General features: G+C 38.3%; 1 protein-coding gene across 1 annotated transcript in view; it reads right to left on the reverse strand.

Annotated features, from left to right (window-relative positions):
* The window catches only part of Herc2 (HECT and RLD domain containing E3 ubiquitin protein ligase 2), a 207,278-nt gene that overhangs the window by 164,999 nt on the left and 25,429 nt on the right, over positions 1 to 16,850 (reverse strand). The window contains 6 exon segments of the mRNA XM_047538401.1: positions 1,439 to 1,612; positions 10,314 to 10,485; positions 11,002 to 11,112; positions 12,941 to 13,097; positions 14,070 to 14,170; positions 16,206 to 16,425. Of these exon segments, the coding sequence (XP_047394357.1) occupies positions 1,439 to 1,612; positions 10,314 to 10,485; positions 11,002 to 11,112; positions 12,941 to 13,097; positions 14,070 to 14,170; positions 16,206 to 16,425 (935 nt within the window).

Raw genomic sequence — 16,850 nt, forward strand, 5'->3', positions numbered from 1 at the left:
TAACCACCCCTATGGGTGGAGGTAAAAGAGGCCAAACTGTATGGGAGCAATCTAGAAATGACCAGCCCACACGGGTTGTCCCACTGGCACACAAGCACAGGTACACACACATGTGCACAGATGGACAAACACATGTACCAGGTTGATCACTGTGGAAGTATTTGGGTAGCAAAATTTTAGTAATAACCCAAGGGTCCACCAACAGGAGACTCATTGAAAAGAGAGAGAGATACAGCCAAACATGGCATACTAACCTAGTTAAAAAATTTTTAAAAGAAGCTCTGCTTGTTATTATAGAACACTCTCTAGCATATATGTTTAGTGAGAAAAATAAACAGAATAATTACAACATTGTACTACTAACATGGTAATTCCAGAGAACAATGAAAGATTACAGAGGAGACTAGAAAAGTGAGAACAAGCAGGAGGGAAAGAAAGGAAGTAACAATATGTCCTTTGCATATAATTTTGACTTTGGAACCATGTGACTATATTACTTATTTTTTAAACCTAACTGTAAAATGAAATAAATCTTACTCATGTTAAATAAAAGGCTAGGGTTGAGAGATAGCTCAGCTGGCGAGTGTTTGCCTCATAAGCACAAGGCCCTGAGTTCGATCCCCAGTACCGCAAAAAAATAAATAAATAAATAAAAGGCTAGAGAAAACTGGATTCAAAACCAAGACCACTATGTGACCCTGACAATATTCACTTCCATTCCAAACTTTGGTTTTCTAATGAATGCAACGGAGGAAGACTGTTTCAATCATATATGATTCTATGTGTGAGGTTCTTGGTGGGCTGGCATTCCCCAGGTGTTCTCCACACATGCAGATCACTACTACCACCATCACTATTACATATATAATATATAAAATATAACTACATCATCACATCATTACACAATAACCAGCACTGCATGCTAAGATAAGAGCCCATGTTGAGAGTGTACAATAAAGGCTCTGGGCTGGAGGTGTAGTCCAGTGGTAGAATGCATGCTTAGCATACACAAGGTCCTGGGTTCAGTCTGCCCCACCACAAAAAAAGACCGTAATTTTCTGCAGAAATTCCTTTATGAGGCAGGAAGGACTGTGGCCATGTGGATCAAGGTGAGTTCTCTGGGGACCCCAGTTTGGGTCCAGAGGCTTCATGCACCTCTGCTTGCACATCAATCACTATGGTATCACTGACAATATTTAAAACTGTAAAGACATTTAAAAACTATAAGCCAGCTCTCACTACCAATAACAGAAAAAGAAAGCCTTACATATGCAGAGAATGAGAATCTGAGAGTGCTACTGACAATAAAACATATAAAGCATATGCTCCAGAGGGTGAGGGTATACCTCTGTGGTGGAATGTTTGCCTAGCACATTCAAGGCCCTGGGTTCAATCCATAACATTGCAAAAAATAAATAATTACTGCTCTAGCACATACCTTATGAGATGTAGGAGAGCTGCACAAAGGAGGCATACAGGGTGTAGCCAGGCGGTCTAAATGAGCCATGACAACAACTGCTGTTTGTCGTAAATCAATAGCAAGTTCATTGTCTTGGGGAAGAGTGAGATACCTCAGGAAACTTTCATTAGGACTCAGAGGGCCAGATAAAAGCTAGATAACAAAAAGGAAGCAAACATTCAGAAATAGTAGGGAAAAGTAAAGTAACACAATTAGCCTCTAACACTGTTTTTATTTTGGTACTTATGATTATGCATTATCTATAAAATATGCTCATTGTAGCCATCAAATGATGATGAAAGTTATACTATATATCTATTCATTATTGCTGTATAAATGCACACAACACTGACTATGCAAATATGTATTCACTGCACCATATGTAGTTGAACCCTATGAGCAGATTCCACTTGGATTACGATGGCCAAACCACCCTACAGGCACACTTGCCCCCAGGGTCCCTGGACCAACACAGAATAAGCTCCATGGAAATAGCACAGCACTTCAACCAGGTTTTGAAAATTAAAAACAAAACTCCTTATTAAATCAGAGATCCAAGATGGTGGACTAGAGGGAGACTGCATTCCTTCTTGCTCCATAACTCGGGTTTCAAGTAGAGGAAAATCTTTCTCTGTGAGGCAGTATTTGCTGCCCATCAATCCACTGCTGTTTACCCAATTTGTCCACTTGATCACCTGCCATGTGCCAGTATGTTGCCTACTTTTTGAGTATAGATTGCTCTCTGACTGCCATCTATCATCTGCCATTTGCCCCTTGGCTTGCCTCTTGCCTGCCCATCAACTGCCTTTCACCTACCCATCACTCACCGCCCAAGGTCTACCTGCCGATTGTCCACCAGTAGCCTGCAGACCACATGCAGACCACCAACAGATCACCTGCTGCCTGCTGTTGCCTGGAAGCCCATCGTCACAGTACCAACAAGTTTGATTACACGTGGCTGCCGCCATTTTGGGACAACAGCCAGGGCCTGCAGAACCCCAGCCCAATTGACTGCACCTCACCTCCAGGACCCCTCAGCCCCACCAACCATGTTCCACCTCCAGGACCCCCATCCCAACTGACCACACTCTGCCTCCAGGAACCCCTGGCCCAAACAAACACACCCCCGCTCCAGGACACCCAGCCTCACTGATCACGCCCCATGAGGACTCAATACCCAAGCCTCACAATGCAGCTCCCCATTTGCCAACACATTTGGAAGCCAGTGTAGTCATCTTGGATTATCCTGGAAGCTGAAGCTGCCATCTTTAGGTGGGGCAAATCCCAGCCAGAGACACCAGCTGGAGACTGGAAGCTCATTGTCAGGTATGAGGCTACTAAAGACTGGGAGGTTTGAATACGATATGACTGTAATAGTGTAGATTTTTTTTCTCCTTTTTCAAAAATTTTCAAGGTTTTATTTCTTTATTTTTCTCCCCCTATTTTCCTTTTATTTACCTGTTTCCTCAGAGTCTCTTTCCCCCATTTTTCAAGCTAACAACCAACTTCTTTTGATTCCACTTTTACTCTTCCTATGACCTAGTACTTCTATATACTATTTTCTTATACCATTAACAGTTACATCCTACACCCCTCCCCATCCTTTTTGTCCACCATCAGAAACTATAGACATCATTGCAAATCTACTGGTTATAATGTAGATAATAATCAAACTCATCCTCTTGGTTTATTATGACAATACTGTTAATGTCTTCATAGGGGAGATTTGGTTTAGAGTTGAATATTGTCTGTTCTGGGTGCTACTAATATTAATCTCCCCCTTAAAGAAGAGGTTTTGGAAACCTGAAGGGTCACTACAGGTCTATGGGGGAAAACTGTAATACACCAGATCCACACAGTTAAAGGGGAAGACACATGAACAGCATGAAAAAACAAGGGAAGAAATAGTTCCAAACAAACCAAGATTCTATATTATTAGAATCCAATGGCAGCATGGTAGAAGAAATGTCAGAAAAGTTCAGAATATACATAATTAAAATGATTCATGAAGCTAAGGATGAGATAAGAGAGCAAATACAGGCAATGAATGATCACTCCAATAAGCAGTTAAAAGAGCAACTGCAGGAAGCAAAAGATCATTTCAACAAAAAGACAGAGATTCTGAAAAAAAAAAAAAAAAAAAAAAACAGAAATCCTTGAAATACAGGAAACAATAAACCAAATAAAAAACTTAATGGAAAGCATCACCAACAGAACAGATGTCATGGAAGACAGAACCTCAGACAATGAAGACAAAATATTTAATATTGAAAATAAAGTTCGCCAAACAGAAAAAGATGATAAGAAACCATGAACAGAACCTCCAAGAACTATGGGATATCATGAAAAGATCAAATTTAAGAATTATCGGAATTGAGGAAGGCACAGAGATACAAAGCAAAGGAATGAACAACCTGTTCAATGAAATAATATCAGAAAATTTCCCAAACCTGAAATCAAATCAAATCAAATCAAATACAAGAGGCTTACAGAACACCAAATGTACAAAATTACAACATAGCCACACCAAGTCACATTATAATAAAAATGCCTAACATTCAAAAAAAGATAAAATTTTAAAGGTTGCAACAGAAAAGCATCAGATTACACATAGGGGAAAACCAATACAGATATCAGCAGATGTCTCAGCCCAGACCCTAAAAGCTAGAAGGGCCTGGAACAACATATTTCAAGCTCTGAAAGAATACGGTTACCAACCAAGAATCTTATACCCAGTAAAACTAACCTTCACATATGAAGATGAAATAAAATCCTTCCATGACAAACAAAAGTTCAAAGAATTTACAAATAGAAAGCCTGTGCTACAGAACATTCTCAGCAAAATATTCCATGAGGAGGAAATGAAAAAATCAAAAATACAAGTCAGCAAAGGGAGGAACTACCTAAAGGAAAAGTCAGTCAAAAGAAAAACCAAGTCAAGTTAAAAACCAAAAATAAACCAAAATGACTGGAAATACAAATCATATCTCAAAACTAATCCTAAATGTTAATGGCCTACACTCTTCAATCAAAATACATAGACTGGCAGACTGGATTAAAAACAAAGACCCAACAATACGCTTCCTTCAAGAGACTCATCTCATAGACAAAGACATCCACAGACTAAAAGTGAAAGGATGGGAAAAAACATACCACAAACACAAACTCAGTAGAAAAGCGGAGATTTCCATCCTTATATCAAATAAAGTGGACTTCAAGTCAAAGTTATTCAGAAGGGATAAGGAAGGACATTTCACACTGCTTAAGGGAGACATAATGATCGGAAATATTTACGCCCCAAACAATGGCGCATCCATGTATGTTAAACAAATCCTTCTCAATTCCAGGAACCTTATAGACCACAACCAATAATTCTGGATGACTTCAACACACTGCTGTCATCACTGGATAGATCTTCCAAACAAAAACTAAACAAAGAAACCACAGAACTCAACAACACGATCAATAACTTACACTTAACAGACATATATAGAATATTCCATATCCATCAACGAGCAAATACACTTTCTTCTCAGCAGTTCATATATCCTTCTCTAAAATAGACAATATCTTAGGACACAAAGCAACTCTTAACAAATACAGAAAAATAGAGATACTACCTTGTATTCTATCAGACCACAATGAAATGAAATTAGAAATCAATGATAAAATAAAAAATAGAAACACATGGAGACAATAATGTGCTATTGAATGAAGCACGGATTACAGAAAACATCGGAAGAAATAAAAAAATTCTTAGAGGTAAATGAGAACAATAATACAACATATCAAAATCTCTGAGACACCATGAAAGCAGTACTAAGAGGAAAATTCATTGCATGGAGCACATTCAAGAAAAGAATAAAAAGTCAACAACTAAATGACCTAACATTACATCTCAAAGTCCTAGAAAAAGAAGAACAGAACAACACCAAAGGTAGTAGAAGACAGGAAATAATTAAAATCAGAGCTGAAATCAAAGGAAATTAAAACAAAAGAAACAATTCAAAAAGTTGACAAAATAAAAAGCTGGTTCTTTGAAAAAGTAAACAAAATACATAAACCCCTTAGCCACACTAAAGAGGAGAGAGAAAACTCAAATTACTAAAATTCATGATGAAAAAGGAAATATCGCAACAGACACCAATGAAATACATAACATAATTAGAAAGTACTTTGAAAATCTATACTCCAACAAAATGGAAAACCTCAGAGACATTGACAAATTTCTAGAGACATATGATCCACCTAAGTGAATCAGGAGAACATACAAAATTTACATAGATCAATTTCAAGCAATGAAATAGAAGAAATCATCAAAAGTCTACCAACCAAGAAAAGTCCAGGACCAGATGGATTCTCAGCTGAGTTCTACAGGACCTTCAAAGAAAAGAACTCATTCCAATACTCCACAAAGTATTCCATGAAATAGAAAAGGAAGGAACCCTTCCAAATTCATTCTATGAAATTAGTATCACTCTGACATCAAAACTAGACAAAGACATCAAGGAAAGAAAACTTTAGACCAATATTTCTGATGAACATAGATGCAAAATTTCTGGCAAATTACATACAAAAGCATATTAAAAAGATAGTGCACCATGATCAAGGGGGGTTCATCCCAGGGATTCAAGGTTGGTTCAACATCCGGAAGTCAATAAATGTAATTCATCACATCAACAGGTTAAGAATCATATGATTATTTCAACAGATGCAAAGAAAGCATTTGACAAAATACAACACTCCTTCATGCTCAAAACACTAGAAAAAACAGGGATAGTAGGAACATACCTCAACATTGTAAAGCTATTTATGCTAAATCCACAGCCAACATCATTCTTTTTTTTTCTTAATATTTTTTAGTTGTAGATGGACACAATACCTTTTATTTTATTTATTTATTTTTAAGTGGTGCTGAGAATCGAACCCAGTGCTTCACACACACTAGGCAAGTGCTCTACCACCGAGCTACAACCCCAGCCCCTAACATCATTCTTACTGGAGAAAAACTGAAAGCATTCCCTCTAAAAACTGAAACGAGACAGGAATACCCTCTTTTACCACTTCTATGTAACATCATCCTTGAAATACTAGCCAGAGCAATTAGACAGACCAAAGAAATTTAAAAATACGAACAGGAAAAGAAGAACTCAAGCTGTCACTATTTACCGATGACATGATCCTATATTTAGAGGATCCAAAAAACTCCACCAGAAAACTTCTAGAACTAATAAATGAATTCAGCAAAATAGCAGGATAAAAAATCAACACACATAAATCTAATGCATTTCTATTCATAAGTGATGAATCCTCTGAAAGAGAAATTAAGAAAACCACCCCATTCACAATAGCCTCAAAAAAAAAAAAAAAAAAATACCTGGGAATCAATTTAACAAAGGAGGTGAAAGACCTCTACCATGAAAACTACAGAACACTAAAGAAAGAAATTGAAGAAAACCTTCAAAGATGGAAAGATCTCCCATGTTCTTGGATAGGCAGAATTAATATTATCAAAATAGCCATTCTACCAAAGGCGCTATACAGATTCAATGCAATTCCAACTAAAATCCCAATGATATTCCTCATAGAAATAGAGAAAGCAACCATGAAATGCATCTGGAAGAACAAAAGACCCAGAATAGTCAAAGCAATCCTGGGCAGGAAAAGTGATGCAGGAGGTACCACAATATCAGACCTTAAACTCTACTATGGAGCAATAGTAACAAAAACGGCATGATATTTGCCCCAAAATAGACAGGTAAACCAACGGTACAGAATAGAAGACAAAGAGACAAACACATCTACATAAGTACAGTTATCTCATTCTAGACAAAGGTGCCAAAAACATACAATGGAGAAAAGATAGCCTGTTCAACAAATGATGCCGGCAAAAGTGGAAATCCATATGCAGTAAAATGAAACTAAACCCCTCTCACCCTGTACAAAACTCAATTCAAAATGGATCAAGGATCTAGGAATTAGACCTGAGACCCTGCACCAAACAGAAGAAAGAGTAGGTCCAAATCTTCATCATGTTGGCTTAGGATCAGACTTCTTTAACAAGAAACCCAGAGTGCAAGAAATAAAAGCAAGAATCAATAAATGGGACGGATTCAAACTAGAAAGCTTTTTCTCAGTGAAGGAAACAATCAATAATGTAAAAAGAGCGCCTACAGAGTGGGAGAAAATCTTTTCCACACACACTTCAGACAGAGCACTAATCTCCAAAATTTACAAAGAACTTACAAAACTTTTATACCAAAAATACAAAGAACCGAATCAATAAATGGGCTAGGGGCTGGGGAGATAGCTCAGTCAGTAGAGTACTTGCCTTGTAAGCACAAGGCCCTGGGTTCGATCCCCAGCACCCAAAAAAATAAATAAATAAATAAAAATAAATGGGCTAAGGAACTGGCAGACACTTCACAGAAGATATACAGGTGATCAACAAATATATGAAAAAATGCTCATCATCTCTAGTAATTAGAGAATGCAAATTAAAACCACCCTAAGATTTCATCTAACTCCAATTAAAATGGTTATTATAAAGAACACAAAAACAATAATAAATGTTGGCGTGGATGTGGAGAAAAAGGCACACTCATACATTGCCAGTGAAGTTGCAAATTGGTGCAACCACTCTGGAAAGTAGTATAGAGATCCTCAGAAAACATGGAATGGACCCAACATTTGACCCAGCTATCCCACTCCTCGGTTTATACCCAAAGGACTTAAAATCAGCATACTACAGTAGAGCAGCCACATCAATGTTCATAGCTGCTCAATTCACAATAGCTAGAATGTGGAACCAACCTAGATGCCCTTCATTTGATGAATGGATAAAAGAAACTGTGGTATATATTACTCCACCCTAAAGAACAAAAAAAAAATTATGGCATTTGCTGGTAAATAGATGAAGTTGGAGAATATCATGCTAAGTGAAATAAGCCAAGCTCAAAAACCCAAAGGCCGAATGTTTTCTCTGATAGGTGGATGATGATAATGGGGAGGGGGGTGGCAGGGCGGGGGTGCGGGCAAGAGAAAAATGGAGGAACTTTGGATTGTGTAAAGGGAAATGGGGCCTGAGGGGGTAGGAGAAGGAAACACAGTAAACTGACATAGACATTATTAACCTATGTACATGTATGTATGGTATGAATCTACATGTGTACAACCATAAAAATGAAAAGTTGTACACCATTTGTGTACAATGAATCAAAATGCAGTCTGTAAAAATAAAAATTAAAAAATCCTTATTAAACAAAACAAAAATTTAAAAACCCTTTAATCTAAATGTTGCCCACTCTGGAGTTATTCCATTATTTCCAAATTAAGTTATGGTTCTAATTCTTCCAAAAGCAGAAAAGCCTTATTATCATTTAAGAGTGCTAAATGATAAAACAACAAAACATAAAAATGCAATAGTTAACTTTTTCCAGAAAAGATGCAAAATCCAACACAGACGTGTAAAGAACAGCAGTTCCGGGGTTCAAGCACAGGCTCAGCACCCCATTCACCCACTCTCTCAGTCTCCTCACTGGCAAAGTATAGAGTTGGGACTAAACACAAGAACAACTCAAGTGCTGTGCTTTGCATGGTGCCTGGCACACAGGAAGGGCCACCAAAATGAACCACTATTTCCACTGCTCTTTTCTGATACTTATTTACAAGTTTGTGTTTTACACTTGGTTTAGAAGTCTGTGCTTGCTGATTCAAGTCTTTTCCATAAACAACACAATGGACAAGACAGAGGATGAAGGGTCATACAAGTCTCCTCAGCAAGAACTACTTAGACAATTAGATGATTGCATGTGTGGATATCTTCAATGTAGACAAAGTAAGATTTTTCTCTTTTAAACCACCTCCTTTTAATAGAACTTGTGGCTTCTCTCCACATTGACCTTAGCCTCAGCCTTCATCACACCTTCCTGCATCATCGCTCTAAGGGCTAGTGACCTATTGCTCATGCTTGGCTTTTGAAATAGTGTCAGGATTTTTACCACTCCTCCTTCCTGGAAGTGAACAGGACTTCTTTGCATCTTCTACCATTTCTGCTATGGTTCGGATATAGTTTGATTCAGTCTTTTTTACCATTGTGAGGTATTAAGAGGGTAGAAACAATCTGACAACAATGTTTGGAAATGGGATCTTTGGGAGGTGATTAAAGAGCTCACATAACTGAGTATTCATGGCTTTATAAGAAGAGAGAGATACTGCCATGTTAACTAAGCAGCTTTCTCTGCCCTGAGCCAAAACCACTGAGTCCTTGGAGTATGTGGGTTAATGCCTAAACTGTGTCCAGCAGCTACTGTGCTGTGCTTGACTGTGAATGAAAGTGAATTTTAGATGCTGTGTTAGTCTATTTTACGGTATTAGTCTACTTTAAAAAGAAAAGAGGTTTATCTTGGCTCATGGTTCTGGAACTGTTAAGTTGCTCTGGTGATGGTCATCTTGTTATCAGAGTTCCCAGGTGGCACAGAGCATCACATGGCAAGAGGCAGGTCTCTCTAAAAGTATACTGGATCCACGTCATGACATATTACTCCTATGAAATACAAAAAATCTAAAAATGAGAACACAGAGTCCAAGGTCTGCAGTTCAGAGCTGGCTCTGGCCACTCACTGCCATATGGATGAATCATATGGCTCGTGTGATGTTCTACCTTGTCAAGGTAATACACACATGGCCTCCCATGCCTGTCCATCTGACTTGCTACTGTCATCAACAAGGACACACATCCCAAGAGACATTATCACCATGGATATGCACTCTGGCCTTGCTTATAAAAGCCTAACTTTTTAATATAACTAGAATGAAGAGTACACCTAAACACAAAGTTCCCTGTGATACTTACATGCATGTCCCCCTCTGTGTGTGGCATATCTTTGCTGCAGATGATGCTCTGGAACCTCTGTAGCAAAGGCAGAAGTGGAGCGCTGGTGCCCTGGGCAGACCGCTCATTATCAGTTTCCTGGGCCCCACTGTCCCACAGTTGAAGCAATAACAGGATGGCAGACAACATTTGGCTGAGGAAGGAAAGGTATTTATTCTCTGGCAAAAACAGGTTAACTTTTTTTGTCATGGCCCATTAAAAATAAAAGCAAGCAGCTAAATAAATAAAAGCAAAGAAAGGCTTTAGATATGAAAGGAAATTAAAACAATGCCATGGAAACAATTCCTGACAATAAAATACTGAATCAATGCCAAAATTTTAGGGCAAGACACCCAACTTCTATAGATAGGAAATAAAAAAACCAGTTGCAGTATTCACAAAATACTTCCTATAAGAAATTTCTAGAATCTTAATGAAATAAAAATAATCTGAGAAAAATTAAGGAAAAAGTAATTTCTAGATGACTAGACAACTAAGCATAAAAAAGGAAGAAAACATAGATTAGAAGAACCTAGATTTAGAGGAAAGACAGGATCCTGGGACACAGGTCTACATTTGCTATAGGAACAATTCAATGAACTGACACCCAGTGAAAGAAATGTGTGGAGACTCAGCCAACTCCTGAGAGCTCAGGTCTAGCGCTGCTCACCTCAGGGTGCCTCTCTGCACAGCCAGCTCCAGCAAGATTGCCAGGGCCAAGTGCTGGTCCTGCAGGGGAACACCTCCTGGCCCTTTTGTCCCTGGAGTTCCATGAACATCCCTGAAATAATAGCAACATTGGCAGGACAAGCAAAATCAGAGAAAACAGCACGCTTAAAATCATACCAACATGTTAATTATATTCTCTCGCCCATGGAAAGATATATTTTTAATACTTAGAATCAGGTTTCTGAAACTTGTTACACAAATTTAATCAGAGATCTTAAAACATACAATTAACTTGTAAAGGGTGGGGGGAGATGGGTGTTTGTTTTGTTTGTTTTTGCAGTGCGAGGGACGGAACCCAGGGCCTCTCATGTGGTAGGCAAGTACTGTACCACTGAACCAAATCCCTGGCCTCTGAAGATATTATTTTATTAAAAGCATTAACACAGATACTATATTATACTAGAAGACATATTCCAAGTTTCTGAAGCATAAAATAAGTTTTCTTATTCCTCAAAACATGAGTTTAAAAATGTATATTTTTCCAGTTTCACTGAAGTTCAAGGCTGTAAGAGTACCAATGTTCTCTTACAAAATTGAAGAACCAATTTTAAAGCCAGCAGAGAACCTAAAATGTTTATACTTTTTATCTCTAATCAAAAGAATTATTTGTTAGCAATATGTAACAAATTCCTAAACCCAAGAGTGGGAAAGAAGAATCTTTTGATATCAACATTACAACAGAATTTTTTAAGTTAATTCCAAGCCTATTTATCAGGGACCCCAACCTTAAAACTCTGTGGCAACACTGTCACCAGCACTCTCAAGAAACAGACTCATGGCCTGAGGGTGCAGACCCCACAGAGGAGACTGCAAAGAGAACTCACTTTTCCTCTATCCATCTTTGCTACTGAATTCTATACTAAGTATATGCATTTTCTTTATTTAAAAACCATTACAAAATACATAGCGCCCAAGGCTAGAGTTCATGTTCTTCCTTACAGACAATGATTCACATTCAAAAAACTAAAAAGCAGTTATGTACTTGTTTGGATCTCAGATGATCCCAAAGGCTCACTTGTTGAAGGCTTGGTCTCAGGCCTGAGGCACTGAAAGGTGGTGGAAACTTTAGGAGGTGGGGCCTTGTGAAATAGGTTAGGTCACTGGGGGCACACCCTTGAAGAAGATATTGGGACCCTAGCCCCCACTTTTCTCTGCTTCTCAGCTACCATGAGGTAAATAGGTCTCCATCACCCATTCCCCTACCATCTATAGTGCATTGCTACAAGCCTAAAGCAACAGTCAATTGACAACCAGATGAAATCTCTGAAACAAAACCTTCCCTCCTTTTAAGTTGGTTACTTTGAGTATTCTGCCAAGAGTAAAAAGTGGTGACAGAAAGTTAACATACTATAGGTTTAAACATTTTGTTTTGTTGTTTATTTTTGCAGGTCAAACCCAGGGCCTCACATATGCTAGATAAGCGCTCTACCACTGCACTACATCTCTACACCCAGTTTAAATATTTTGATCCTGAGTAGCTATTTATTTCCATGTTACCTACCAAATAAACACACAACCCTCAGAACAGTGGCTCCTATTTATCACCAAGAAAATACTGTCACTATCACCAAGAAGTACACAAGAAGTGCTCACTTTATGAATTATGAATGACCAATTCATTAAATGCTCCAAAAAATAATAAAATACAAAAGCATCCATCCCATTCAATATGACAACATCGTGGGTCAAATCAGAGCATCATAGATCATACCGTCTGAACATCTGAGACCCAAGACCTGGAAACAGAGTTGAGAGTGTGCTGGAGTAACAGGTAAGAAACCAACCTATTAGGTTTCTTAGCTATAAAGAAAGGAAGTGAGACCAATTCACAAGCTTGCTGGAACTGTTCCCACAGGAAGGTATGAAAAGAGAGAACTCACCCTGTCACGACAGACCTGAGGAACCTGGTTGCTCTCTCTACCACTTCCAGCCACACGGATGACACTGTACTCTCATCAAACAGTGAGGCCTCAGGAAGAGCTCTCAGGGCATCCAAGGACTCTTGCAACAACTCACTGCAGAGGTCTGCATCTTCACCTAGGCATACATGTACACATACACACAAACACACATCAGAGAAGGCTGACCCCCCCTCAGGCAGCACTGACAAGCAGAGCTTCCAACTTTTCAGCTAAGTCTCCCAACCCTCAGGAGAGAAGATGCCCACTGTCACCTGCTTAGTCCCTCAAATGATGGACCAAAATCTAATACAGATGTCTCAGAGTCATTTGTATAACTGGTGGCTATCAAGTGAGCAAAACAGATTATATAGCCCTTATTTGAAATTCCTGGAACCAGAAGTGTTGTGTAGTTCAGATTTTTTCAGATTTTGGCATACCTGCACACACGTAATGAGCATCTTGGAGATGGGACCCAAGTCTAAACACAAATGTCATGACATGTTTCATATGTGCCTTATACATATAACCTAAAGGGAATTATATGCAATATATTTAGTGCAACTGTATCTAGACTGTGACCCATCACATGAGGTCAAGCAGAATTTTCCATTTGTGGCACCATGTCAACAGTCAAAAAGTTTCAGATTTCAGATTTTCTGACTGGGGTGCTCAACGTGTACTAAGTTCTTAGTCTTCTAGAAATAAATCAGTACTGAGGCATTCCATGATGTGCATGCACACTTTTTTTAATTTTCTTTCTTTTTTTTTTTTTGCTACTGAGGATTGAACACAGGGCACTCTATCACTGAACTACATCCTCAGTCTTTTTCTTTTTTTGAGACTGGGTTTTGCTAAATTGTCAAGACTGGCCTTGAACTTGAGATCCTCCTGCCTTAGCCTTCTATGTAGCTGGGATTATTATGTGCCACTACATTCAGTCTTTTTTTAAAGCATAGGCCTAAAATGTCAAATAGACCCAGAAGCCTCTCGTTTTAAAAGACACTAAGGCACAGAGTACATATGAATCAGCTCAAGGATAGATGGTGGAATAAGTAGTAGAACTCAAATCTGATGTATCAGGAAAACAGAACATGCTGGGCACACATACCTGACCGCCAGGCCCTACGTAAGAATGCAAAGGCAAAGGAGAGTGCTGCTCGGGATCCAACTCTGGCAAGCCCTTCCACCCCTCTGCCTGTGGGCCGGGAACTGTGGATACATACGTGGAAATGTGATAACTGGTCAGTAAAAGAAATGTGAAATACTGAAAAAAAGAATATGGAAAGATTTGGACAATATGATCAACGATTTTCTCTAGATGGCAAGATCATAGGTGATGTTTAGTTTCATTTTTTTAAAAACTCTTATCAAATGCCTTTGTAAAGGAAATGTTTTCTTTTCTTTTTTTTTTTTTTTTCTTTTTCTGGTACTAGGAATTGAACTCAGGAGCATTCAACCACTGAGCCACATCCCCAGCTCTTTTCACATTTTACTTAGAGACAGAGTCTTGCTAAGTTGCTGAGACTGGCTTTGAACTTGTGATTCTCCTACCTCAGCCTCCCCAGCTGCTAGGATTACAGGCATGTGCTACCACACCTGGCTGAAATATTTTCTTTTTAAGAAAATTAAAAGACATTAACCAAAAATTTTAAATGACTTGGGAAAATGCTTATGAAACAATCTCAGAGAACTATATTCTAAGGGGAGGCCAATGATAAATAACTAATAAACAAATAAATACATAAATAGGAGAAGAGCAGATAGAGAACAACACAACCAACACAGGGAATACCACAGCCTAGCCAGTCTCAATTCCAGTCATTCATGTTTTACACTTGTCCTACCCACTTCACCCCATCCTGGTGAGTTACCCTAAATGTAGTACTTAATCATCCTCACATCTTTTTAAATTTTTATTACTTATAAATGTTAACTTAGCAGGTCATAGTTTCATTCTGCATATTGCAAAAAGTTACACAAGTGGTATAACATAATAATCACTCTGCCAAAACAGAAAAAAACTAGAATACAAAAATGAATGTATAATATAAACTTAATCATGCACAGCAAATTCTACTTTGCTGTATAGTATTTCATATACACATATACTCTATACTATAGGCTGTATTCATAATCAGGGAAAATACTCTCAAAACAAATAATGATCTTACAAACACACAAGAGCACTTGGATAGTCTCAGCATCTATTGCTTACATGTGGAGAGCCCTCTGATCAATGGCCATCATGGCAGGCTGTCACTCTCCAACCAGGAAGGAAAAGAAGAAACACACTACCTTCTACTATCTGTCACTTGGTTTAGTTTATCCTAAAGCTATACTCAAAATATGACACACAATGTGATTTCAACTGGGGATTGAGCCCTGGATCACCAGCCTCTGCTTAAGTCTCAGGGTTTTAAAATCAAAGAAATATGCCACAGATAACACTCTCATCTCCAGTGGCAAGATGAACAAGGGTTTTCCAGGCTTACTTCTATCTCCTGTACTTTCCATGTGTTTTGGGGAGTAAAAGTCGCTACTACAACCAAATAAAGCCAACTTCTAACCACATAAAATATAAGTCCCAGCTGGCAACCTAGCCTTCTGAGAACAAGTCTGTTAAGCAACTACATTTAGGAAAACACACAAGAGCCTTAAATAAACCTTCTAGTGGTCACTGGTTAATACCTCAGAGGAAATCTGCTGATATATTACCAGATAGCAACAAATTAAAAATCATATTCCTAAAAGCATCTCTTGTAATAAATAAAATAGGAAAAATCACATTAAGAAGGGAAAAAAAAGTGAAGTATCTAAACTAGTTAGGCACTAAACATTATGCTCTGATTATTCCCTATCCATTAGCAGAAGAAAGCAGAAAGACATAATTATAAAGCACCAATAGAAAAACTCCGGAGAAAAGAGCCAAATACGAGGTTGAGATTCCATTTTCAAATTTACACTGAAGCTGATCTAAACTTTTATCTGGTTTCAATAATCATTGACAGAAACAGGTCTTTAAAACAACACACAGAATATGCAAAGTGGTCTGTTAGTTCATGAGCAAATCAGCAAATCCATCTCCAGATTAAACCTGCACAGAGACAGGAAAAGCAAAGACAAAATTCCACATGGTGAGGGAAGGGACTATACCAAAACCCTAAACTAAACTTTCCTATACAAAAGGCCCTGAGATTTATAGTGAGCAGCCACCAAGATTCTGTCTTCACTTTATTATAATTACCTTTTTTTGTCCACAGGAGGCAGAGAAATGCTGCTGCTTTTCCACTTAACTTTGACATTCTCCTGAAAAACAGTTCTGTTCAAGGCAATGAAGTAGCGTTCCAGGATCACCAGCCTCTGCTTGAGTCTCAGGGCTGAGAGGGTGGTGGTGGCTGACTGGATAGCCAGGGCTTGCTGCTCTTTAACCAGCACAGAAAGACATTCCTTCAGTTCATTCACATCTAGAAAAAATGGTAAGAAAAAAACCTGTCAACAACTTACGCCGAGATTGTTGTTAATGTTGCAAAAATGGATTATGATGATAGGCAATACCCAAGTATATAATACATGCCAAAAACAATTTTAAACGCTTTACATGTATAAAATCTTAGCTCAAACAATCTTCACACCCAGTCTGAAGGGACAGTACTGTACATCCACTTTGTGGATTAGAAAACTGAGGCACAGAGCGGTTAAGTAACATGTAAAAGGTCACACAGAAGAGTACAACATATGACACAGACCACTCTTAGCCTCCATGGTATGCTGGAGCTCTGTAAACATCATGTAAAAGTTATTAATACAGATCTAGAGTTAAACTCCTTCACAGCATATTCCCTACAAAGAGAAAAACTCTAGCTATCATTTTCTTGTTATGAAAGTAAAT

This window comes from Sciurus carolinensis, chromosome 2 (genome assembly GCF_902686445.1).
Source record: "Sciurus carolinensis chromosome 2, mSciCar1.2, whole genome shotgun sequence".
NCBI lineage: Eukaryota > Metazoa > Chordata > Mammalia > Rodentia > Sciuridae > Sciurus > Sciurus carolinensis.